Raw genomic sequence first — 27,203 nt, forward strand, 5'->3', positions numbered from 1 at the left:
AGCACATCCCGGTCAGGACGCCCGCAGACCACGTACCACGTTCTCGGGCTGCTCCTCGTCTTTCACCCGTAGCCGACTGAGCACCGGACTCGCCACGTGGGTCGTGCCGTTGGTCAGCTTTTGTCCGATGGCAGAGGGGTCGATGTCGTCCACGCTACTGGCGTTGATGATGACGTTGACCCCCTACGGGGAGAGGGAGGTGGTAAGTCACACATGAAATATGAGTTGGGGCCATGAAGAAAACCACAAGACGGTCATTTTTTTCTCACAAGACTTTTTCGTGTCATCGGGTGTTATTTGCATCAACAATGAAATGAGATGAAAAAAATAGCTTGGTGAAGTGGGAGGGGCTAACCACATCACCCACAAAGGCCCACCCGTGCAAGAAATCACAGCAGCATCACAACATAACCTAAACCACACTCCGCACAATGACTCCCACCCAGTCTGACGCTAATGCTAAAATCTAGCATCTCCTCCCATGACTTTCCCACTTAAAAAAACAGCCTGAAACAATAAGATAAGTGGTCTAGGTCTAGCAGCGGCACTAAAACAGTAACTTGCATGCATGTTTCGAAATGTGCACTATCAACGCAGCTTTAAATACCAGCGCGATGAGAAACGTTTGGCATTAATTTGCTTTAATTTGACAGGATGGTGTCCGTTCGGCCTGAGAGTGTCTGTCACAGTGTGAGTCCCTCCGGAAAGAACAATACACCATACACAGTCGGAGTCACGGTCTGACTCACCATGGAGGTTCCTCTGCCAACATCCTATACAACCATGTGGTTAACCAAACGGCAGGGAAAGGAGACAGGCAGCAAGTAAGCGATCGCATGACAAAAGGCTGGGTAACGCCACCTGTTTCAGGTGGGTGGTGGTCTCAGTACAGCTCAGGGGGCCAGACACACATGTCCTATAAAACCTAATACTGGATTGCAACACTCTGCAGTGACAAAGATTAATACAACGACAGCCTCCTACAGCATTATAATCCAGGATTATGCCTTTCCCTAGAGGGGGGGATGGGGGGGGGGAGATACAGAAGACTTCACACCACATGGAGTCCTCAGCTGCATCTCCATCATCTTGTTTCCCAACATGTCACAAGAGTCATTAATGTAGTCACCTTGGACAAGCCAAAACATACCCGTAAGCAATACATGATCTTATTTAAACACCAAAGGGGGGCTCAGATACCTCAGTCAGGGGCGAAGCGGTAAAACAAGAATCAGAGGCAGAGAAGAAGGCCGGCGGGGAGGTTCACCTTGGAAGGACTGACCTGGAAAAACTCAGCGATGGTGGCTACATGGCTAGCACACGCACACTTCCTGGCATCCGGGACATCTTCACCAACCTGCCAATGGGGACACACGCATTAAAAAAACGCCGGGTTTGGATTGGCTGTTATTCCTCAGTTATATCACATGATCACTTCGTGACCTATCACTGTGCAAACCAAGTTGTTTTTTAGGAAAGTGGCGTAAAAAAAAAAAACACATTTTGTATACGCATCACATTTAAAGTATCAACCTCTAGTCTGGTTGCGAGTTGCGTTTGTACCACTGCGCTTCCCACCGGTGCTTGTTTGTGGGGATTCACAGGCAGACGATGAGAATAGCTTATATAATTACATATTCAAAATAGGAACACCAAGCTTTTAGCAATTTTCCATTATATAAGCCTGGATTAGTGCATGTCAGCCCTGTGTTTCCATTAGTTCCAACTGCCAACGACGGTAACATTTGGCTGGTTAAAAATCATAGCACATAGGTCCTTTGTCCCCCCCCACAAATGAATAACATTAATGAATATTAATTGATGAAACGCTGACAACAGTGAAATCACAATCCTTGTCTGGAATTTAACCCTGGGTTGTAGGAGAGCTAATTTGTGTACTTTCCACAACGGGCGAAATGTAATAGGGACTCAGTCAGAAACCGGGTCGAATTCAGGAACTGGACCAAGAAATAAAGCCTGATTTCATGGATAAAGGACAAGAACAACATAATAATCCTCTCCAGATAATAACAGATTTAATAATAGCGTATTTTTAATGTTTTCAGATCACGCATCTGTGCCCGTTTATGGTTTGGAGCTATTACTCATGTCTGTAACCATGACGAGTGATGTCCTCCTGAGAACAGGCTGCTAATTAGCACCCGAGGATAGAGCACTGAAAACTGTCCGACCCAGGTGAAAGGGATCTGCCGGCAGGCTACCTCTCTGGACACGTCACATGGAGAGGAGGCGGAGTCTCTCATGCACATCAGTTTGGCCTATGAGATTGGCCTGGATTGACGGGACATGCGTCCTGGCCTGCTCACTCACCCAGTTGATGAGGATGTAGCGTGGCAGAGAAGCTGCAGGATCCTTGAGGCTGCAGAAGCCATACATGACAAGGGAGCTGTCAAATTTCCCAGAGACCTCTAGCAGCCCGCCCTCTAAGGGAGGAAAAGGTGCACCATGGGTGAGACGATTCACAAAAGGTCACCATGGTGACAATACGTATATGTTGTATATATGATATATGATATGGTACAATAAAATATTTCACATGCAGTCAACCTTGTCGCCACCAACTATAATGGCTCCTCTATGGATTATCTAAACCCTTTTGAAATTAAGCAGAACTGAATTCTGGAAATACCAGGTAAGACTTTTCATGATCTGGGGTGGGAGCGTCTGTGTGCAGGAAACACAGAGGAGTGATAGACCCATGGTAGAGTGCCATCTAGGAGAACCCACAGCAGCATGAACTCTCCGGCAGAGGTGGAAATTTCAGGTCCAGAAATTTAAAAATCCAGACCAAGATTTTGTTTCAACCAATCCATTGAGTACTCTCTGAATGTGACTCTTCATACTGTACTGGCTAGTTGAAACAGAATGTTAGTCTGCATTTTTACATTCTGGACCTGAAATTTCCACCACTGGTCTCCAGTAAATTCTAAGTAGATCTTCTGTAGACTCTCTGGTAGGCTCTCCAGTAGATCTCATGTAAATTCTCTGGCAGATCTCCAGTAGACTGCCTGGCAGATTTCAGGAAAACTCTGGCAGATCTCTAGTAGACTCTCCGGTAGATCTCTAGTACACTCTCTGATAAATGGCAAAGAGTCCACCTACCTCCTGATGACGCCAATGCCAAGTTGTTGCCATCATTCTCATACGTGTACACAGCCCTGCAAAAAGAGGAGAATTGCTGTGAGCAGCGGCAGCCCAGGAGGTTAAACCACATGTTTACTTTCAAATTGGATTCCTGTTCCACTCGGCAGACCAAAAAAATGAGGGAAAGGGCATATGTCACTGCAAGTTACTTTCACCTTAACCTGAGCACAATCATAAGCGACGTTCTGCAGAAGGTCATTAGTACTGAGGAGGGGAAATGCAGTTTATTTATGTACACCAAGCAAGAGCAGCTACTGCATTGGCTTTGACAACTCCCCAGCTTCAGGCAAACTGGGAATGTCTTTCTAATGCGGGTCTGAAGCTTCCTTCAAAGATAAGTCAGGCTTGGGTACATTGTGCATCTCACAGAGCAACTAAGACGGGGACCGAAAAATGGTACCAATTGAGATCGTGTTACCAGTCAACCAGGACCTTCTGGAGGAATGCAGGCAGAAAATGACATCACCAGCAGAGAGCCAAGGACCCCCAAGGTCGTCTGTACTAGAATGACATCATCATCTACTGAGGACCCGGGAACCTCTGGCAAGACAATCTGCACCATTGTACCCTCAAGCAAAGAAAGGGGCGACCTTTAACCTCCACGTTTAACTTGTTACGTATACCGCGGGAGCACCAAGACAACCCATTTGTTTCCAGAACCAACAGAGGGTCCTTGCAGCTTTTGTTGCATGCAAACACAGCGGGTGAAACCTAGAGTGCCAAAAATGCAGAGGGCCCCGCTTGCCAGCAACGGCCGTTCCCGTTTGTCAGAGCAAAAAGGTTCCCTCCATCTGAACCATGAGCCAGCCAATGGGGGTACATGTTTAATTAAACATTGGGGCAGCTGACAAAAATACATGGTAGAAGGCAACCATAAAGCAACTGGTCAGGCCAATGGGAACGGCACTGCCGTCGTCCCGGAGACTCAGGTCTATTCTGCTGTTGTCCTTGGGGAGGGAGAGGACGCGATGTGAGAGAGTTGGGGAGGAGGGTTTGGGGGGGGGGGGTAGTAATGAGGTACATGAAGGATGCAGAGTCACCACTGCCTTGCGTCATAATTATTATCGGACAGGAATAAAGGCGCGATTTCGATGATGTGGGTGGTGAGCAAGGAAGGCTGGGGGGGAGCAATATTAAATCAGCCATTAGGTCTGAAGCACCACACTAAAAACAGAGTCGAGCTGAGCCAGTGATGGTCTAGGGGCCAAGAGGACAAGGACAGCAGGTTTTTTTTAGAAGGGCTGTTGTTTACAGATGACAGGCTAATAATGAGAAAGAGACGAGTTCTGCTTCACTAGAGTTCTGCTTCACCAGAGGAATGGACCAGGTCAAAGGAGGGCTTCGCCATGCTGTCAGGGCCCCCGTGGACAGGTTTCCCCACTGAGTTCTCCCACGGTGTTTTCGGAAACCCGTAAACTGTCAAGCAAGTGCATGCTAATGCTAACCTCCCATGGAGGGTCGTCATGTTGTACTGTAACGGGTGCTTGCGAAGAAATCAGGGGAAAAAAACAAGAATAGTCAGTATATTTTTGGGAGAGGTGTGAGAGGAGAGGGGAGCCACTCCGAGCTTGTTAGCACCGTTAACGAGTAGCGTCAGCATACTGAAACATCCTTAAACAGATGGACACTAACAAGACTGGCCCAATTGCCTTGGGCAGCACAGCAACCTTCCTTACTTTGAGATCTTGCTGTAGACTGATCACCGTGCTTTTTCTTGATAAATTATTAAACCTGCACAAATGTGTTTCTGGATCGCGGTTTAACACTGTGCCCATCGCACACATATCAAGCTCTTCAGCTGTGCCAGCTTCCTGTCCCTCATGTAGTGGCTATATGCTCGCCAAGCATTCTGGGTAAATATGGGATACCGTGCCCTTTGCTGCTGGCGAGCTCAGCTGGCTAAATGTGGTTTTCTTGTTTCTTGACCTTTGATTTCTCTCGAGTTTCCTTTCGAGCCTTAACCCCTCACATGTTTCTTTGTGTTACTTCCTCTGGGCAGCCAGTCGCAGGCCGGCCTCAGAAATAACATCCACATCGATCAGTTCAATCCCCTCCAGACCCAAACACACGCTGGAGTGAGCGGACACCCCGAAAAACCCACAGCTTCCTTTCGAAGCCTGCTGAACACTGAGGCAGTGCCCGGTAAATGTCCGTCCCTCATTCTTTTTGCAAGCCTCTCACACAGAGAACTTCTCTCTACTCAATGGCTTCTCTCTACTCAACAGGCCACTGCCCCTCACCCCCCCGAGTGCCAGAGTAGCTAACCCTGCCCAATGATGGTGACTCAATGGCCAGGCATGCCCCCCCCCCCCCCCAGTGAGGGCCTCACTCAATTCCCAACAATGACCCATCCCACTACCCAACTCGGGTCCCCAACCTCACTGTCCTGCTACATGGAAAACAGCAACAGAGAGGGGGAGAGACGAAAAAGAAGAGCGACAGAGAAAGAGTGCACCTCACTCACTTCCCCATGCACTATAAATAATTTCTTTTTCAAGCTGCTTGTTTCATTATTCATAAAGGCTCCTGTGACCTAGAAACGTCCTATACAACTTGGGGGGGGGGGGGGGGGGACCACCAAGAATTGCGAGTAGAGACCCCTCTGGTGTCTTAGACGACAGAAACAATAGGGTAAAAGCATCTTAACCACAGCACTGATTGGTCCCCCCCCCCAACAATCAAGTGTGAGGTTGAGATGAGGAGCAGTCTGACCAATAGCAGCACACCAGATAAACAAATGACGTAACTGGGCGGGCCCATGGGAGGAAAATTGAACACTGTGTAGGACGATTGGACCCAATGACCCTTCTTCATGTTTTTAATGGAAAGGGGGAGGAAAACATAATCGATATGAATAGTAGTGGGGGCAGGGACTAAGGGGGGGGGGGGAGCATGCAGAAGACAAACATAAAACAATCAAGCTGGCAGCAATGGGCTAATCATTAATGATGCATCAGGACCCAACGCAAAACACATTGTCACTTACATTAGGTACTGGTCTCGGCTCCAAGACATTTCCAGAAGACTTTTAACCCCTCCCCCCCCACACCCATCCCACACACCCCCCCCCCCCCCCCCCCCCAGAGACCACAGCAATTAATACGTTTAACAGGCGTCACCTTAAAAGATCCCATAGTAAAAACCAAACACAGAGGCATTAGCTGTGCAGTAAAAGAGAGATGAATTTGGACACACGCTTTCCCCTCTCTTTGTCTGCGAAGGAGGCTGTGTCCTGGACTCCTCCCAGATTCCTCACTCTCTGCATCTCAGCATCAGTGCAGAAAGGCACTCATAGATATCAATGACAGCAGCATTTCCAGGCTGCTTCAGAGTTTCATTGGCTGTTTCCTCTGCATGAGGCGTGTTTGCAAGTTCAGGGTGACTCTGCCTACCCCGCCCATCCAGAAGCAGGCAGCCGGCGACAGCCCGAGCAAGTGTTTAAATAGGGCTCCTGTACCCTGCTGAATTAGCAGGGATCAGCGAATCACTGTCCTCGGTCTTACTGAGCGATGTATCTTAACAAGCGTCGGCTAAGCCGATGGCTACGAGTGGAAAACCACAAGCTTTTTTAGAGCCACAGCAAGACTGAAATCCACTCATGACGTTGACTGTTTCAGTGTTAAAAACAGAAAGGAACTGAAATTAAATTAGAGAAGGGCTGGTGTTTCTTCGTTAAGGGAAATAAAAGGTTCTCAGAACTCGGAGAGTGACATCACTGTGCAGGAAGTAGCATCCCACAGAGGAGAGCTTTGCTTACTATTGCTGCACACCTGACACTAGGTGGCACTGTAGAGCGACTTGTCAGATGACGATGAGCCTGGCCACCTCGCACACCTGACACTAGGTGGCACTGTAGAGCGACTTGTCAGATGACGATGAGCCTGGCCACCTCGCACACCTGACACTAGGTGGCACTGTAGAGCGACTTGTCAGATGACGATGAGCCTGGCCACCTCGCACACCTGACACTAGGTGGCACTGTAGAGCGACTTGTCAGATGACGATGAGCCTGGCCACCTCGCACACCTGACACTAGGTGGCACTGTAGAGCGACTTGTCAGATGACGATGAGCCTGGCCACCTCGCACACCTGACAGAACCCACATCAGTGTCCTTGCTCTGGACATCTCTGCCACAGAGTGGTGCAAGCATAGATTAACAGGACAGAAATCCAGTCATCAGATATTAATGAAGGAGGATGGATAATCAATAAGAATGGGAGTGGCAGTGTGGGAGGTGGGGGGGTGGCACTGTGCGTACATGCAAACGAGACGAAAACAGAAACCAATTAATCCAGTAGCAGTGGGACTAAACCCTTGCGGTGCCTCGGAATTAATTTTCCACCCCTTGGGGTCCGCCCTGTAACATGCATCTCGCTTTGACCGCCGGGCCACTGTGGGGGGGTGGGATCACCTTATTTTTAATTACTCCTGACTTTATTCTGGGCCATAGCCGCCATGCTTTAAAGGAGAGCGCGATTCAGAGAGTCATCAGTTCACGTATCGTGTATCAATAAACACAGCCATCTGGGCGCCACACAGGTGTGTTTCATAAGCCAGTAGGTAACTTGGGATGAGGGGCGGAGCCGTAATGAGCCCCCCCAGGAGCAAGGCATCTAATTAAAACCGCTCGTGCAAAGTGCTAGCTGGATCATGCACAGTCTCTACCTCACGACCCTTACTTGTGCAAACAAGGAACCTCAGTCTTTATCACCTTAGACCTCTGGTGAGTGCAGACCACTGGACTAAGTGGAGGTTTAATGGCAGTCTGAAGATGCACCCACTACATACTCACACTTTGAGCCACAAAACAAAACCCGAGGATTATTTTTCAAGCAGTTAGGCAGAAGTAAAGACGGATGAGGAAGGAAATAGCTGAAAGGCTTGCGCAGCCTTGAAACAGGAACTCAAAGCTCAGTGCGGAGGCCGCCTGCAGGAAACAGCTGCCGGTCTCCACAACAATATATGCTTCAAGAGTCTTCTTCCCCCTAACCCCAGGTTGGTGGGGGCACCTTTTCGATTCTTGTCCTCCAGTTCTCTTCCTGTCACGTAAGCAGCTCACAAGCAGCAGCAGACAGACATAAACCCACAGGGGCTCTTCACAATTTTTCCTGCAACCCACAAAATGCCCAGCTACCAACACCCCCATCAGGGAGACAAAGGCTTGCGCATCACAAACCATCTGCTCTTATAGGGGCGTTGGGTGTGGTGGCTAGGAGAGTAATAAATTTTGCCCAGCAGGTGATAACTCAAGACTTCTCATTAGAAACAAAGGAGGTGCTCCCTGGATGGACAGATCGGGGAGACAGCCAGATGAATAGGGTGATAAACTTTTACCTCTCAGGCCGAATTGATGTGCTCAGTCATACAGAACACGGTATATTGGTTAAACAAGCACCCATCAATCAGCATTCATGCTGGTTCAAATGGATGAATGTCATTTGATGGGAAAACGTCAAGTGGGCCTATTGGGAATTTACCCCCTTTTCATCCTGGAATAAGTCGAAATGACAGAGATGACCTCAACTGGTATTCTGTGGTAGGCGAAGGAGACAAAAATCCCATAAACAGGTTCACTCATCTGATAGAAACACAGCATAGACTTAACAAATCCGTCAATGCTGCTCGCCGAAAATTCTCCCATCAACATCCTGCCTTCTGCTCCCCCCAGCCACCCCCAGCAGGACCGTATCTATCTAGTCCTACTGGATTAGACTTGATTCGCATTTGCACCCCCCAATCAATAGCTCCTTACACCTCCTGCATGCAAGAGAGCAGAGGCACGGGTATACATCGGTCCCCCCCCCCGAAACGTCCATACCCTGTCATGTGACACGGCCATTTCACACCGAATGGGCTTGCAAAATCCGAACTGCCAGCACCCTGACCAGCTGCCCGCTCACGTGGCGGCCAGATGAAAAGGCAGAGCTGGGACTGTTATTGTGCTGCGCACTCCGACCCATTTGCACAGAAACCCACATTTACAAATCGCCGCGCCAGCCTTTCTCTCACTCTCTCCATATCTCTCTCTCTCTCTCTCTCTCTCTCTCTCTCTTAAAGGCGCCAATCCTGTAATTTGAATTATTCACGGCTTTTTGCGTCATGGCAGGCAGAGAGATGATCAATGAGGCAGACAGCACACGCCGGGAGCAGGGAACCGACCGAGCCGCCGAAAACGCTAAACCGTCAGACCCATCCGCCCGTCCTGCCCAAAACAGGCTACGTTTAGATCATGCACACGTGGCACCAGAGTGGGAGGGGACGTGGCACATGCTAGATGGCGTTTCGTGTGCCCGCTGTGAGGGGGCACCAGGATAAAAAGCAGGATTCCCGCACAAACTAACGCCCGGAACCTCCATTAAACAAATTGAGGCTTGTTCCAGGGATCCGGACTTATTCATGACTGGATCGGACTTCCGATACAGGATGAAAGGTGAAACAGAACTGCAGAAAAAACAGACATCTGCCATGGGGACAGGGGGGAGACCACCCCCCCCCCCTTTCCTTCAGTTCTGCCTCCCTCAACCCCACCACCCCACCCCCTCGGCCCCACACAATTTCCTCGGTGCGGGAGAATCCAAACCCCCTTCCCGGAGCTGTGTCTCTGTGGCAACCTGGAGCATCCCTGCCATCACCACGGAAACCACAGTCCCCCAACTGGAGGGGGGGGGGGTTCTTGATGTCAGGTTCTGGAGTGGGTTTGAAAAGCATCGAGTGGGGAAACGGGACAGCTGCAGGGTGCTGCAGCAGCTGAGTGTTTTTCCGGATTTTTCCTTCACAAAGAAGTGTGAGGGAGAATGGCTATATATGGTATGCATCCATCTGCTTCCCAGCAGAATAGAAAAATGAAAACCACAGCTCTTTTTCAATTTTGGAGAGGTTTGGAAAATCCCTTCCCTAATATAAAATTTAACAGAAGGCATGAGTCTAATGAGGGCAAAAAGAAATGCTAGATTCTCACGAATATCTGTTGTTTTTCACACATTCATTGTGCACAAATCGCAGATAAAATGACAATTTAAAACATGAAGCTCTCTTTGTCATTTTGAATGGTGTTAATTTGCTCTCTTAATTAAAATCCAAGCTGCAGCTGTCCAGGACGGTGCCGTGACCGGAATCTGCTGTCTCTGTCCACGATGCCGTCCCATCATCCTGCCGTGGGCCCAGAAATTGCTACCGTTCCAGTCAGGGACACAGAACAAAGAGTGGCGCCTGGATGGGAGAGAACTGGCAGGCCTGTCCCTCTTTGGACACGGGAGGAACAGCAGCCTGAGGTCTGAAAATGTACAGAACCAGGTCAACAAAATGGCTGCACCACCCAGCCCTCCCAAGTCAAGCCCCCCCCCCCCCCCCCCAACTCGCTCGAATGAACATCTCAGCTCTATTGTCCTGGTTAAACAACCCATAAGCTTCCGTCTGGCCCTCTTACCCCCCCCCCGAGGGGAAACATTATGGATTCACCATTTTGGTTCGGGTAGTGCTGTTTATAGTACACTGTCCACTTTTTAAAAATCTAATTCTATCAGCTTAAAAGCTAAATGCAAACACCAGAGGACAACAACTGTCCTGGTCCAGAGCGAGGTTCTGTCCAGCGGGGAGAAAATGAAGTGGATCACTCACTCAGCGTGAGCCAGACAGCAATGGCTTATGGGTAACGGGAAGGTCAGGTCAGCGTGACCCAACCATTACAATCTGGAATATTCTGTTTATCTCTCCCCGTTCCTCCCGCCCATCTGTGCTGGTTCTGGATGTGTAAAATGAGGGGTGGGGCTGAATTTCAAGGGCGGGGGCACTTCTGCTTCAGCCCCACCCTCATGGTGTGAGCGGGTCCATCCCCCAACACCCATTCTATGTCTACGCCCACAGTGACCCGGAGCAGATTTCTATGTGGGAGGGGCTGGAGGGAGGGGCATACCCTTCAGGGACCAGTCAGTCCAGTTCCTAATATAGGTCCGTCCAGAAGATACACTACACACACAAATAGGTCCAGTCCATAATCCTCCAGTTCATCATGCTGGTTAATCTCTTACAGAGGCTAACAGCAGAGTTACTGTCCTCTATATAACAATGGGAATGAGGCGAATACCCCCCCAGGGGCAAACCAGGTCACTCTGGATGGGGGTCCATCTCAGTGGCACCCCCCTTGAGGCAGGTCGCTGTCACTATTGGTGCGTTCGATTATTTCTCTCCAAGTCGGAACTCGGATGAAAACGTCACGATACGTCACGAAAAACATCACTTCCCGTCGGAAACACGCCCCTTTTATGACGTTGAAGTCGGATAAGATTTTGTTGCCCGAGTTGCCCTTGTGACGTAATTTCAACATGGCGACTTGGTTTGTTTGTAGTTTATTTACTGTTCGAAAAAAGAATATCGCTATGAATGTACTAAAATATTTTATAAAGCTTTTAATGTGGTTTGACTAGTTCGTGTTTCTTGTTTGTCTCTCGGAAAAATCTAAATTTCTCCATTTTCTTCATTTGGAAAACTCCAAATCTGCTAAAATATAAAGCAACAACACACAGCAACGTGTTCATGGAGGCAGCCATGTTTGTTCCGAGATGTGGGTAGCTCGAACGGGAGATTGTCGGACGTGATGTCACTCAACTCGGAATTTCCGAGTTCCGAGAGAAAAACGAACGCACCATATGTGTCCCTGAGACTCAGTAGCATTCTTGACCCTCCCCATAGAGAAAGGGGCGGGGGGGGGGGTGTCCTATGTAGGGAGGAGGTCCCTCAACACTTACCCCTTTGTCACCAATAGGGAATGTTTTTCAGTGTGTCTGGGGGGGCGGATGGGGGGGGGAGGTGTGTGCTGCCACACACACAATGCGTGCCCAGTGTGAGCGCGTCCTGCCCAGTCCAAAAGCTGGCAAATGTTTTAAGGTGTCGGAAGTGGGTTGGGATACAAGGGGTGGGGGGGGGGGGGCAGACAAAAGGCAAGGAAAAAGCCCTAGGGAGATGTGGGGGGGGGTCAGCTGGTAATTTATCACTGAGAACAGTTGAGGGTCAGAGCCCACCCTGTCGATACGGCGGGCCAGAATAGTGGGGGGGGGGGGGGTTTACTCTGGAATCCCGGCTCCCGGAAGCTGGCCAGGCTCCTCAATGACCCTGTGTCCCTTCCTTGTCCGCCTCTGTCCAGCCGGACGTTGTCCCCTGCAGTCTAGATCAGACGGTCTGTCCTACAGTACAGCTGTTCCCCACCCAGGAATCGCATTTCCTCCCCACCGCCACCACATCATGCAGCCCAAAATTATTATTATTTCAGTCTTCATTTATGCAACTGGACACTGATGATTATATACTTTATGTTACCTGACCGGCCAAGGCTACAACAGCCGGGTCCATCCAGGGATCGGAACCTACAACCTTATGACCACAAATTCAGTTCTTAATCCGCACGGCTACATTATACTAACGTAAAGGGTTAAAAATGAGGGGGGTCACTGGGGTCCTCATTAGGGCGAACAGGTGACCCCGCCCCCCTCCGGACTGAAGGTTGAAGTGACCCCCAGGGTAGCAGATGTCAGGACATCTGTGACCCAGGAAAAGGTGCGTGGGGGAGGGGGGGTCACTGCTTCTCAACAAGCTTCCAAGTTACACTGTCACAAAGCTCCCCATGCTATCCCCAGCCATCACAGACATCACATGACCCCCCCTCCACCCCACCTCCGCTCACATGGAAGCCAGGATCTCCACAGACAGATGCCCCCTTGTGTTATCTCCTAGTCTTGCCCCACCCCCACCAAAAAAAAAACTAAAATTGATTGATCAATTGTACGTCAACCTGAAATGCCATCCTTTGTAAGCATCATCCAGAAATTTCCAAGTGGCACAAGCGCAGAGGGGATGCAAAAGTGAATCCTGCAGTCACACATTAGGCCAGACAGACTCTACCCAGGGTATTTCTGGACTGTCATGAAAGCCAGCGATTACCGCCTCCCGCATGCCGACGATTTCCCAAGTAAATCGCCCAGCCAATGGGCTCCGCGTTTATTCCGCCGCGCAGTCAGGGCATGGATGTCCTCCTGAGCCTGTTAGTGGGACTGAATGAAAGCGGCGTGAGCCAGTTTACTAGGTGAAGGGGGCCGGTGGCAGAACCACACGCCGTCGCTGTGGGCATGGAGGCCCTGTCAGATGTGGGCTCGGATCACGGGGTAAAGCTGGGAATGTGATGTGTTCTGGCTCGTGGCACCGAGACGAAGCTTCCACGTGCGTCGCGTGTCCTCACCGGGCCTTACGAAGGAGCCTGCGTGGCGTGCAAATCACTCCCCGTCTCCGTCAGTCCGGCACGGCAGCCCGTCACGGATCCGCCTCACCGTGTCCCCTGGCGTCCTCGCATTCATCCGTTGCCAGGAGACCAAAGTCCTCGTCAGTCACAAGTGGGTCGGAGGGCTTCCCGGAGATATCTCCAGATGTGCAGCGGGGTAACCGTTGGATACCGGTTCCCTTGGAAACCACATCAACGCGGGGCCAGGGGGGGAGGGGGAATTGATGGCCACACAGCAGTACTATATGTATTATATGTACTAAAACATGGCCTGTGTTACTATGCCTGTCGCCTCCCTGGGACATGACAAGCTGAGCTCCTTAACCGCTTCCCCCTCTGCTGTCACCTTTTCTATAGACCTGGGCTGGGGGGGGGGGCGGGGGGATGTGTGTGTGCAAGGTTTAGCAAACTGTCACCATATTCCAGCATATAGCTGACTATATTGAATTAATCCCCAGCAGCAGTAAATAATGTCAGCTGGTCTTTGGAGATAAAAATATTACATATATAAAAGAAAAACACCTGCCGACCGGAAAGTGGGTCAGGGTGTGCGCTGTTTACACTTGCAGGGAACACAAACCCCAAAGCAGGGCCTGTTAACAATGGGGCAGGGTTTCGGTTTAGGCTCCTCCCACTCCCAGGTCACGGGGTGTCTGAGGGGCGTGGCCTAAGGTCTGTCCAAAATATGAGCACAAAACACAATGCCTGCAAGCATTGACAATCTCTTCTTCCCCTTAGGCGGATGCTAGGACAGTGCAGCTTAGTCCGTACACAGCAGGGCATCAGGTCCATCATGACTGCGCCCCCTTCTGGCCTAAAGCAGTAAATCTATCTATTTTATCTGGGAAGTCTTCTAGTCGCTCCTGGTTGCTTGCATGATAATTTGTGAATTTAGGCGAATAATACAGTAGAATAGTAATACAATACAAACAATGTCATGATGGTGAAACGGGGAGTTATATAAATGTTGAGTGTGCATTCTGCGCAGACGCCAAATAAAACCGGAGTGCAGGGTTTGGGGTGGGGGGGGGGGGAGTGTACCGATGAGAACCAGCTGCACGGAGCACAGGCGTGCACCGATTTACCGCAGGGCCCAGTGCGGACAGGCTTCTCTGCTTCGACGTGCGTTAACATACCGTGGCTGACATGACGGCACCCTGCATCCGCCGTGACCAGGACAGATGGTGCGTAAAACAATGAGGTGGGGGGGGGGAGGGGAGGGTAGGCAGCGACGGCTCACACCCTGCCGCAGAGCTAACCTCTCCCTCCTCTCCACAGGAGCATTCTTCACCTCTCACATCACGACTACAAACACACACACACACACACACACACACACTGCACAGGAAGTGACATCATGCCACTCGCACAATGACAGGAAGAACGGAAATAGTACTGGGTTTATGTACCATGCCCTAAGACCACCGGCAGATACCGGTGCCAATGCGATTAAAAAACCTTCTGAAGGCGAATCCCAGAATGCACCTGACTCTGGATATAAGGCGACCACCGTCTGTGGTCAGAAAAAGCCAGGCTTGGCTCGACACGCAGTAATCTTTTAGCACGTTTGATGGTGCGTGAAATCTAAAGTTAAGAAGCCAATGATTGAAGGTTATCTCTCCCTGCAGGCATGACACCCCCAATTCTGTGTTCGTAAGGGGGGGGGGGGGTCTGAACTCCAAACTGGACCTCAGGGAATCTCATCATATCAATCTCAGTGTTTCTGTGCTGGGGTCCGAGTCAGGACCACATTCTTTGGGGGGGGGGGACAGGGGTGATGTCATCGTCTGACCACCCAGTCCTCCACAAAACACAGCTTTGTGACGTCATAGTCCTGCCGGGATTGGGGTGGGTGGCTGAGCTTTTAAAAAGGACCCCTTGCGACCCAGATAGAGCTCCCCCCCCCAGGGGTACAAAGGCTCGCTCTGTGGGGTGAAGGGGAGCTTCCACCATCCGACGAATCCCCGACTGGTGGACGACTCTGAGTCACAGGTACGGCTGAGGTCAGCAAACGGCCCTCCGCAGAAAATTCGACACCCCCTCCCCCATCCCTCTATCCTCCTCTTCTCCACACGCCAGCACGACCTGACATTATAATCCATTATTATTTACTCCCTCGCAACCGCTGCATTTTTGTAGAAGACCTTGCAGAAATAGCAACGGGGTGAACCTCACGTGTCTGTGATGAGGCTCCGCAGAGACAAATTGGCTGCTTTCAAACAGGAAATAAGGGGCGTATACAGGGGCGGGACCACAGGTGCTCTGGCCCCAGGTAAAAGCTGATTGGCTCTCAAAGTGCCCCTGTCAATCATCGATTCAGAACATATCATTGGCTGATGATAAGGTCTGCCCCTATGTAAGAACTATGCTCCCTCTTATGCCCCCCCCCACCTTAAAAAAATCCTTGAATGACCACTGCAGGGGGTGATGCCTCATGGGGAATACATTTTACTGTTAATATTCATAATAGTAATCATGCAAATAAGCAAACAGTGGCAGGGTAATGCTGGCATATTTATAACCTTACAAATTTGTAACAAACCGGCTGAAACCAGGAACGTCTGAAAATCAGTTCATCTTACAGCCGAAATCTGGAAGTTTCTGGGACTCCGCTGCCCGGAAGACTCGCATCTGCTCCGAATTAGCTCGATTTATCCTCTCTGATAATCACACAGCAGCCCCCCCCTCCCCACCGCCGTCTCGCCCCCCCCCCCCCCCCCTCTCACTCCGCAGCACAAGGGCACTCATGCTAATGCCGATTCACCCAGCTCCTGCCAGCACACTTCCCAGAAACAGACACATCAAACACGGCCATATTAATCTCTGTTACCTGTCAGCCCCTCCCTCTCTGAGGGTCCTCAGCCATCTGTGTGTCTGTATGTGTGTCTGTATGTGTGTATGTGTGTCTGTAAGTGTGTGTGTGTGTATGTCTGTATGTGTGTGTGTGTGTCTGTAAGTGTGTCTGTATGTGTGTATGTGTGTCTGTAAGTGTGTGTGTGTGTATGTCTGTATGTGTGTGTGTGTGTCTGTAAGTGTGTCTGTATGTGTGTATGTGTGTCTGTAAGTGTGTGTGTGTGTATGTCTGTATGTGTGTGTGTGTGTCTGTAAGTGTGTCTGTATGTGTGTATGTGTGTCTGTAAGTGTGTGTGTGTGTGTATGTCTGTATGTGTGTCTGTAAGTGTGTATGTGTGTCTGTAAGTGTGTGTGTGTGTATGTGTGTGTCTGTATGTGTGTGTGTGTGTGTGTATGCGTGTGTGTGTGTCTGTAAGTGTGTGTGTGTATGTGTGTCTGTATGTGTGTGTGTCTGTATATGTGTGTGTTTATGTGTGTGTGTGTATGTGTGTGTCTGTGTGTGTTTGTAATTGTGTGTGTGTGTCTGTATGTGTTTGTAAGTGTGTGTGTGTGTGTCTGTATGTGTTTGTAAGTGTGTGTGTGTGTCTGTATGTGTTTGTAATTGTGTGTGTGTGTGTCTGTATGTGTTTGTAAGTGTGTGTGTGTGTCTGCATGTGTTTGTAATTGTGTGTGTCTGTATGTGTTTGTAATTTTGTGTGTGTGTGTTTGTATGTGTTTGTAAGTGTGTGTGTGTGTGTCTGTATGTGTTTGTAATTGTGTGTGTGTGTGTGTCTGTATGTGTTTGTAATTGTGTGTGTGTGTGTCTGCATGTGTTTGTAATTGTGTGTGTGTGTCTGTATGTGTTTGTAATTGTGTGTGTGTGTTTGTAATTGTGTGTGTGTGTCTGTATGTGTTTGTAATTGTGTGTGTGTCTGTATGTGTTTGTAATTGTGTGTGTGTGTGTCTGTATGTGTTTGTAATTGTGTGTGTGTCTGTATGTGTTTGTAAGTGTGTGTGTGTGTCTGTATGTGTTTGTAATTGTGTGTGTGTGTGTCTGTATGTGTTTGTAATTGTGTGTGTGTGTGTGTGTCTGTATGTGTTTGTAATTGTGTGTGTGTGTCTGTATGTGTTTGTAATTGTGTGTGTGTGTGTCTGTATGTGTTTGTAATTGTGTGTGTCTGTATGTGTTTGTAATTGTGTGTGTGTGTGTCTGTATGTGTTTGTAATTGTGTGTGTGTGTGTCTGTATGTGTTTGTAATTGTGTGTGTGTGTGTGTTTGTAATTGTGTGTGTGTGTGTGTCTGTATGTGTTTGTAATTGTGTGTGTGTGTGTGTGTGTGGGACAAACAGGTTCTTCCTACTCCCTCTGCATATTCTCAGGCAAGCTGTGGGGGTGGGGGGAGGGGAGGGAGATTAAGCAGCCCCCCCCTTACTGTGCTTTGTGCGATGGATACACAAGCCGGTTCTGGCCGGTCCTGCAGCTTCCCGGCAATAATAATCCCACTGCTGGTACCACATGTACCAGTGGGCTGGGACAGTACCATCAAAGGCCTGTGGACGGGGGGGGGGGGGGGGGCAATGAGAGAGGCCACCCTGACGGCTGCAAGGAAGAGGAGGAGGAGGATGGGGACTCATACGTTACTCCAACGTTTACTGTGGGTCCTTGGAAATAGGAGAGTAACCTATCAGGATGTGAGATGCCATGTTGCCATAGCGACCGCCACATACAACATGACAGATGGCTGGTGGCGTCCAATCACAAACCATCAAAGAGGAGGCGGGGTCTGTGTGCGACGCCGAGCAGCGGAGGAAATCTTCAGACGTGACGCCAAAGTGGCATAATGGAATTTTCTAGCAGCGCTAAGGAAAGGGGGGGTTATTTTTACCTCAAGATGATATGTATGTGAAGATGCTATTTGCATGGGTGTGGGGGGGCTGCTTTTATGAACGGCATAAATCCCCCCCCCCTCCCAAGCCACTTAACATCTCCAGCATGGCTCCTCAATTTGAAACTTCACCATTACATCTCCGCATGTGACGTTTGATACTACCGTGAAAAATTCAGAAAAGTCATGAAGAAACCACTGGATGAAGCTCTTGTCACTTGCCTTTGCACTAAAATATTACAGTACATCAATAATTCTTTGGGCATTAATGTGTCTTAGATGAGATAACAATTACCCCTTAGTCAGATACACCCCAGTGACTCTCAGTCAGGACTGTGCTGTCATTTTTCCCTCCAAAAATAATACAATGTCATTTATCAGGCGTATTAGAATATACAGCGGCAATTCTACGATTTTTATTTTAGATGGGGTGCATAACAGGAGCCATGATTCATATGGAAGTGCAAACCTTCTCATTAGCCAATGGTATGTTTTGAATCGGTGAGTGACAGGCTTTCTGAGGGCCAATCAGATTTCAGATGCCCCTGTGGCTCCACCCCTGTATACACTCCTGAGAAAATAATATTTTTCCTTCTGCTAAAATCAATTACTTGAGCTGAATTAAGGTTTTTGGTACTAAACAGAAGCATGGAAAGAAATTGCTCATCTTAAGTCAGTGAGTGTCATTGAGTTTCAGTGAGTGTCAATGAGTATCAGTGAGTGTCAATGAGTATCAGTGAGTGTCAGTGTGTGTCAGTGAGTGTCAGTGAGTTTCAGTGAGTGCCAGTGTGTCAGTGAGTGTCAGTGAGTTTCAGTAAGTGTCAGTGTGTCAGTGAGTGTCAGTGAGTTTCAGTGAGTGTCAGTGTGTGTCAGTGAATGCCAGTGTATCAGTGAGTGTCAGTGTGTGTCAGTGAGTGTCAGTGAGTTTCAGTGAGTGCCAGTGTGTCAGTGAGTGTCAGTGAGTTTCAGTGAGTGTCAGTGTGTGTCAGTGAGTGTCAGTGAGTTTCAGTGAGTGTCAGTGTGTGTCAGTGAATGCCAGTGTATCAGTGAGTGTCAGTGTGTGTCAGTGAGTGTCAGTGTGTGTCAGTGAATGCCAGTGTATCAGTGAGTGTCAGTGTGTGTCAGTGAGTGTCAGTGAGTTTCAGTGAATGCCAGTGTGTCAGTGAGTGTCAGTGAGTTTCAGTGAGTGTCAGTGTGTGTCAGTGAATGCCAGTGTATCAGTGAGTGTCAGTGTGTGTCAGTGAGTTTCAGTGAATGCCAGTTTATCAGTGAGTGTCAGTGTGTGTCAATGAGTATCAGTGAGTGTCAATGAGTATCAGTGAGTGTCAGTGTGTGTCAGTGAGTGTCAGTGTGTGTCAGTGAGTGTCAATGAGTATCAGTGAGTGTCAGTGTGTGTCAATGAGTATCAGTGAGTGTCAATGAGTATCAGTGAGTGTCAATGTGTGTCAGTGAGTGTCAGTGTGTGTCAGTGAGTGTCAATGAGTATCAGTGAGTGTCAGTGTGTGTCAATGAGTATCAGTGAGTGTCAATGAGTATCAGTGAGTGTCAATGTGTGTCAGTGAGTGTTAGTGTGTGTCAGTGCTCGACACAGCTCCTGCAGAACAGGAACCGCAAGACTAACCTGTCAGTTCTATGTAAATATATGCACTACAGTGTAGCCTGGAAGGAGAGAGTGAGTACAGAAGGTAAATCAGCACTGCACAGAATAAGAAGGTGGAATTGTGCTGGTTCTTCTGCTAAATATATTTAATCCAGTTTGGAAAAGAGAGAGGGACTGAGAAGAGATACATTACCAGACCCTTTATCCACACTGCAATGATAGCTGACTATTAAGTGTAATTAAATACCGTGATTTTCCTCCAGATACGTCACAAAACCAAGAGCATGCATTCCGAGAGGGACTCATGTTGCTCTAGTCAGAAGCTCCAGGGTCTGGATCTGCTGCCGTCTTAATGCGTTTCCCACACTGCTCTGCTGCTCTGTGCCTTATTTCCTTAGCAGATGCTGTCCGCAGGCCGATGGATCATGGATCATTCTCGGTGTACCTGTCATATGTGGTGGGTCACGTGACCCTGTAACACGGCGGTTCCCGGAGGAAATACCTGGCTGATGTGAAGCTCGGTGTGCTTCAGGGACAGAACCACAGCCGCTCAGAAAGTAAGACTCGGTTTATGGAACTCGACAGGACAGGGCTGAGTGCTCCCCCCCAGTGGATTATGGGTAAAATAGACATTTGGGGCCGAAGACACCGTCAACAGCTTCTGGGTTAATTTTAAACCAGATAGGAGGATAAGACTTTTGTGCACACACACACACACACACAAACATTTTGTTTTGATTAGATTAATGATTAGTAAGCATTACTCACGAAAAGAATAACATAGAGTTAGCACTTGAAAATGTTTTATGTGAGTTGTTCAGAAGTTAATGTGGGACCAGCATGACATCAGAAAGATAGCAATTCCTGTATACACACACACACACACACACACGCACACGCACACTGCCAGAAGAGAGCGGATAGTCAGCAGTTTCCTGCTCCCATTCCATCCTGCCACACATCTCTCTCTGTCACTGTTTGAAGGGGGCGGGACCAGACCAGTCAATCACACTACATGGACAAATGGGGTGACGGCTTCCAGGGCAGTTCAGCGACTCACGAATATCTCATCACATGTGTTGAAATCGCTGATGATTATCTGTAAATGTGTTTTCCATTCTATATCTTTATATAGTTTTCATGTTATGAATGGTAATTATTGCCTTAATTTAGTTTTATGTCAGATGTGACAGATAATATAAAATATAACTATAACTTCACTGTTTATAATATCTAATGATAATTAAATGAGTCTCTACAGTAATTTCACATGTGGACCTCGGCCACCTCTTCCCAGTCTCCAAACTGGTAGTGACATAACACTGATTGACTGGGTGGGACTGGTTCTGGTTTAACAAGAAAAAAAAAACACTCTGTGATTAAACGTGAGTAATGTAGTAACCAAGTTTCACGACTGACTTACTGCACATGTGTAGCTATTGATTTTCTACATCAAGTGGGCATTTTATCTATCAGCAGCCCCCCCCCCCCCCCACATTATGAAGCATTTATGATAAGAATGTAATACAATACTCGCATAAACAGAGATTAAAAAAAAAAACGACATATGCCATTTGGCGGGCTTTTATGCCTGAGGAAACTTCTGGAAGCTCGCTGCGTGACCCGCTCACCCCGCCCTTCCACACTGCACAGCTCTCTCCTGTTTTAAAATAAGCAGAAGCCGACAGAGTAAAACACACAGCGTGGCTCACTGCGTCACACAAAACAAACATCCAAATCGACTCTGTCTACGTCCTGTCTAGCGCACCCCTGTCCTTCCTGGGACTAGGAGACAGACAAGTGCCATCTGCCTTGCCCATTTATCTATCCCTCTGAGCCACAGTTTACACAGTGGGATTGGCAGCTAAGGAGACCTGAAACCTGAAGGTTGTTCGATTTCTGCGGGGACCCCTGCTGTTGGGAGGTAATTACTGCAGTAAAATACCCAGCTGTTAAAGGAGGAATCGCAAATCGCTTCTTTCTACGAGGGGGTGAAATAGACGTTTTAAAAAAGCAGGGTCACGCCGGTGATGCTAATCTTTGCACTAGGACGGCGTCTTTGTTCATCAGAGCCTGACAGGACGGATGGAGGTGGCGTGAACAAGGGCACCGGCCACGGCGGCCCAAGGGACGGATCTCTATGTATGCAGCAGCTTACCCAGCATGCCTCTGTGGACTGTCATAACCCCCCCCCCCCCCACACACACACACACACACCCAGCCAGCCCTACCGGCCCATCCTGGCTCTGATGTCGCAGTACGCTTACCTCAGCAAATCGTGGTCTGGCTTCCAGCACCCCTCTGCCTCTCGCCAAGCACAGCTAATCTCGCGGCGACAGCAACTCAGCCCCCTTGTGCTGCCGTTCCATCCCAGAATCCCCTTCCAACCCCTGTACACGCCCCCATAACTGCGTACGCCACCTGCCACACCGGGTCAACCCAGACCAGGCAGAGTACCCACAGGATCTCTCGTACCCTTGTCTCAATTCTCTCCCAGTGCACTTACAGCCATCTTCCTTCTTTTCTTCCCCTCCTCATCTTGCCTTCCCTGCACCCACCTCGCCCCGCACCCCCCCCCACATAATTACAAAACCAGCTAGAAAATCACCCATAAACAAGCGGCAGGCTCAATCCGAAAGCCCAAGTCTCTAAGCTTGAGGCATAGCCTTCCGCTAACGGCGCGGATTGAAAAGGAAAATGGCACTTCCTGTGATTCAGCTGCGGACACGGATGGCTTTGATGTATAAAGCGACCCAGGAGTACGTGAAGGTGCCGCTTCTCCAAGGGCACGGTGACTCACATCCCGAAGATAGCCCCTGCCGGGCTCAGGACCTCGTCAAAGCCGCTAGCGGAGCCCCCGATAAGCGTTTCTGACACCGCGCCCACGGACCCCCGTCCCTCTCTGCCCGTGTGAGAGTCACTGTTGCCCGTCGCCGGCGAGAGCTTTCGAGCCATTCCTGTTTTTATGCAGTCGAGGTGTTTAAGTGCCTGGACCCGTACGGCTGTCTTTCAGGGGGTTTGAACATGGCAAGTCGTCTGAAAACACTGCGTACGATGATTCGGACGGTTTATCGTTACGGACGAAAGTTACGAGCTGCAGTCGGCCTGCGTCTGCATCTGCATTGTCCTCTGTTTTGCAGTTTGAGTCCCGTGACAAACCCTCCCCTATGATTTGCTGTCTATATGTCGCGCTGTAGTCCGGGGGGGGGGGGGGGACACACCATTTCACGACACTGTATACCTGTATATGGACATTATCACAATAATGCCCACTTGACTTGACTACAGTGTAACTGAAAGGAGAAGATGTTGAAGGAGACCCTACTGAATAACAACAACAGGCTATGTTGGGGGCAGGATAAATCGGGGTGACTCAGGACAGAAATAATCCTGTGTAGATTTAACGATTACAGAGAAACCTCTTAAGAGAGCGAGCATTCGTCAATATTTACCTTTTACTGATGTCGTACAGTGACCACTAAGTGTCCTCTGCTGGTCACTAATAAACACGCGTTTCTAACCCCAGAAGATTGTTTCCAGTTAAGGTGCAGACAGCCATGCATAGATGACACTGATGCCCTTCGTGACGGGACTGCCTGCGGGAAGGCCATCTGACCCACTGCTCTCTAGTGCCGCCCTGCTGGGGAAACTGAGGAACAGTCACAAGCTGGCACCACACAGACAGGCAACCTGCTCTCTGCCAGTGGGACACATGTATCAGGACTGAGGTTCCCGACGCTCGTCCTCCTTGGATCCTGGCATCTCTGTCCCGTCGGCACGGCAACCTTGCAGCGCGACAATGATGTCAGCGGTGAAACACTGATGTAATCTACACCGTGTCTCTTCCTCATTGGATGTGCCGCAGACAGGAGGCATTGCCATCATCCAGTCAAACACTGCTCTGAATGAATGATGTCATTCCTTAATCCCTGATGTCAGCTGACAACAAGCTTCTCCACCCTACAGGAAGGAGGGTTAATATCAGAGGGAGTCAGAGGTCTGCTCAGGGAGGGGGGGGTCTATCGACCAAAAAAAACAAAATGTCTGCTAATGACTCTGTTGTTATCTTCAGGATTAAACGAGGGTGGAGGGGGGGTCGTGGGGGGGGGGGGGGTGTCAATGGAGTGAGATCTGCCTGAAGCTGCCGGATCAATTATCCTCCCTGCATGAGCTCACCATTATCGGGGGCTGGGGGGTGGGGGGGGGGCACAAAGAAGCCGATGGATTGGCAGAACATTTTTGGTTCTTAACACAGGGACTATTTAAGATTGCTCCCTTAAAAGGGAAAAGAATAAAATTTGCATCGCTCACCTGCCAGTCAGCTTCTGCGGGGGGGCGGGGGTGGGGGGTTTAAAGATACCAGAAGGTAGCGAGTGACCCGGCAGGGGGCAGGAATTCATCACTCCCGCACGCGGGATGCAGAGGCCCGTGTCAGACCCATTCCTGCAGAACAGGTTCTGTTCGGTTCCAATTACCCCACCCACGCTACAAGCTCCTCCCCTTCCATCACCCACCCACCAATCACAACATTCCTGCCATAAATCACTGAGCATTTACCCAATAACATACGAGAAGCAGATGTCAGCAAGCCATGTACAGGGAGATATAAATATTCTCTTTTTTTCCCTCAGCTTAAAAGATTGGAACACACTTTTCCACAAGGGTTTCATTTACCAACACAGCAGCAGGGGGCCGAATCTTCAAAAAAGCCCCCGTCTGGAAAGTATTTTGCCTACAGACACGATGCCATCGTCGTCACATAATCAGAAATGAAACCACACAGAGTGTGTATAGTCGCCTTTCCTCTGCCGTCGCTCACTCGTTAATTACATCCTTCAAGGAAAACATTTTTGAATCTGGCTGGGGGGGGAGGGGGTCCGGACAAACGAGCCGATACAAAGGCCAGAGATCCCATTTCCATGTCTCTGGCCAAGTCGGTTGTAAGGCAGCCTTAATACAAACTGTGTCGAGCTGCACGTTTCTCCACGTAGGATGAAGACCGCAACACAGAGTAAACGACACAAATAGAGATTTCACTGGGGTACTGAGTATTGTTAAATGAATATAGATGTGTTATAGTCCCTAGGAAATGCTGCTTTTTACCAAATACAGTGAACTAATTAAAATCTAAAAGGTAAAATCGTTTTTCTTCCTGGGCTTTTTGTTCTTAATTCCTTAACCGGGGCAATTTATCAAGCCTGAGTTAATTATTTTACCAAAACAACCTTGAAAGGGAATCTATGTAACCACGCTCTATGCAGGAACAAAGAGTTATTACAGTCAGAAAGGAGAGAATGGAGTCTAATTCTCTCTGTTGTGGCACAAAACAGTAATTATGTGAAGTTGTACGGCCATAACAGCTGGGCAGGATTTTATAAACGCACCTCAGAAAAGAGTCACAGGTGAAGAAATGGTGGCACTTATGTTAAGAAGTCATTCGTTCAAGCTGGACACACACATAAACAAGCTTCATAATCTGGCAAATGGGAAGATCGAGATCAGAAAGGGCGAGAATGAAGAAATATCATGTGACCGGCAAGAAATGATGAGGTCATAAACGCAGCAATGTTTACTCAAGCTGTTACACTCTGGAAAAACAGGGAAAAACAGCCGATACCAGTCAATCAGATGCAGCCGGGATACGTTCTGATCCTCTCACTAGCAGGGACTGTGTAGAAAAGCAATGCTTAATAATTAAACACCGACCATCCCCTGCAAATCACCGCTAGTTATTTCTTGTCTCGTTCAAGTTTAAAAGCGACTCAGCCCCTTGTCCCTGTAATAACGGGAGCTCCCTGAATGGGGTGCAGACGTAGAGGGTCCCGACTGGCCCATTCGCGGGGGGGGGGGCATTGATTTTCCACGGCAAACAACTGCAGCAGGAGATTAACGGATAATGCTGACGAGCACAAAGAACGGGCGTGTCCTTGGAGTCCAAAAAAAGGCAGGATCCAAAACGAGAGTCGCTCTGGATGAGCGAGTCAGCCACAGAACAGAGTTTCCAAGAATAACAAGGACAGGTACGTTTAATCAGGAAAGGCGTCTGTCAGACATTTCGAACATCAGAACTGTCAGAGGAAAGGATGAAAGACAGCGGAACGTTCCCTGGCAGCCGCAGAGAGCCCGGAATCCATAAACGTCATTGTTTAATGTCAGCTGTTCTCTGCTACTTCTTTCCGGGGGGGGGGGACAATTCCGGAAAGTACAGAAAATGCCTTCTCTGACTCTGAGAAGGCCGTGTTTGCGAAGCACGGATGTAAGACACAGAGATTTGTGATTCGGGGGGAAGACCAAAAACCGGGCATTTCTGGGGAAGAAGGACAACTTGTTTTGGAAGAGGGGTTTCCTGAGAGGAAGTCCCTTGGGGGGGGCGGAGGAGTGTGGCATTCACCTGAAATTCAGCGCAAAAACCTACAAAAAGCAGAGTCTCAATACTGAGGAAACACAGCCAATCTCAGTCAAGTTGCTCAACTATATAAAATATTAACATGCATCTCTACCAGAACACATAACTTGAGAAACATTAACTGCACCCAAAAAGAGATAGATTTAAAAGAGCATATAAGAGACTTAATAGAAAGGAGTAGAATTGTTACTGTGCAGGTCTCACAGCAAAGGTGTTTAATGGAAGTACACAACCGTTTGCTCTGGAGATTTGGGTTGATAATGACTCCCCAAGACCCAGTGAGACCCCTTTTCAAACCAACAAAAAAAGAAACCGCAGACTGAGCGTTTCAGGATGGATCTGGAAGATTCCGGATGGTTCCAGACGGTTCCGCCAATGCTGTGGCTGCACTACCTTATCCCGACCATCACAACATCGTCACCCGCAGTTTGCCCCCCGTGTTACCGCCGTTACTGATGTGATTGATCGGCAAACGAGTTTAAAAAGCATATGATCTGCTCAGGGACCTGCAGACCCCATCGACCAAAAAAAAATCAAAATGTTTGCTAATGATGTCTTAGTCTTCCAAGGACTCTGAATGAGGGGAGGCTCCACAAACAATGAATCCCCTCCCTTCATGGGCTTCTGCATCACAACTGGAGACACAGGTGATGAACTCTGGCCCACGGACGTCAACGAAGACCTGGGAATTTCCTACTCCTCCCTAGACTGTAACCCCGCTGTCCCAGGAGCCTGGAAACAGCTGAACCCAGCTCACCAGTCACCAGTCAGCTGTCATCGGGCCGGCAGAAGGTTTGTTTTCACGCGTGGGCTAACGAGAATCAGCGGGGTGCCGCGGGAGACCGTCCCGGTGAGAACGAAAGCGACGGCACGCCCACACAGCGGCAGCTAATGTGGCCAAGCCGAGGGGGACCCAACAAGGAGCCTTGATGCCCATTGGCGCCGGCGGGGGGGGTGGGGGGGGGGGGGGTTGGTGGGGCCGAGTGGGGGGGCGGACGTGTTTGCGTGTTTGGAGCCAAGTGCAAATCATAGTGGGGGCATTAAAT

General features: G+C 49.2%; 1 protein-coding gene across 5 annotated transcripts in view; it reads right to left on the reverse strand.

Moving 5' to 3' along the window:
• Positions 1 to 27,203, reverse strand: part of dbn1 (drebrin 1) — a 40,021-nt gene that overhangs the window by 6,368 nt on the left and 6,450 nt on the right. For 2 of the 5 annotated variants that reach the window (XM_072706366.1, XM_023844972.2), the window contains exons 2-6: positions 3,124 to 3,179; positions 2,332 to 2,444; positions 1,268 to 1,357; positions 750 to 773; positions 37 to 183 (exon numbers count right to left, since the gene is read on the reverse strand). In XM_072706366.1, coding sequence (XP_072562467.1) covers positions 37 to 183; positions 750 to 773; positions 1,268 to 1,357; positions 2,332 to 2,444; positions 3,124 to 3,179 — 430 coding nt within the window. The remainder of the gene's footprint in view (positions 1 to 36; positions 184 to 749; positions 774 to 1,267; positions 1,358 to 2,331; positions 2,445 to 3,123; positions 3,180 to 27,203) is intronic. The other 3 variants (XM_072706367.1, XM_072706368.1, XM_072706369.1) reach the window with 3 other exon arrangements.

Source organism: Paramormyrops kingsleyae, chromosome 24 (assembly GCF_048594095.1).
Source record: "Paramormyrops kingsleyae isolate MSU_618 chromosome 24, PKINGS_0.4, whole genome shotgun sequence".
Taxonomy (NCBI): domain Eukaryota; kingdom Metazoa; phylum Chordata; class Actinopteri; order Osteoglossiformes; family Mormyridae; genus Paramormyrops; species Paramormyrops kingsleyae.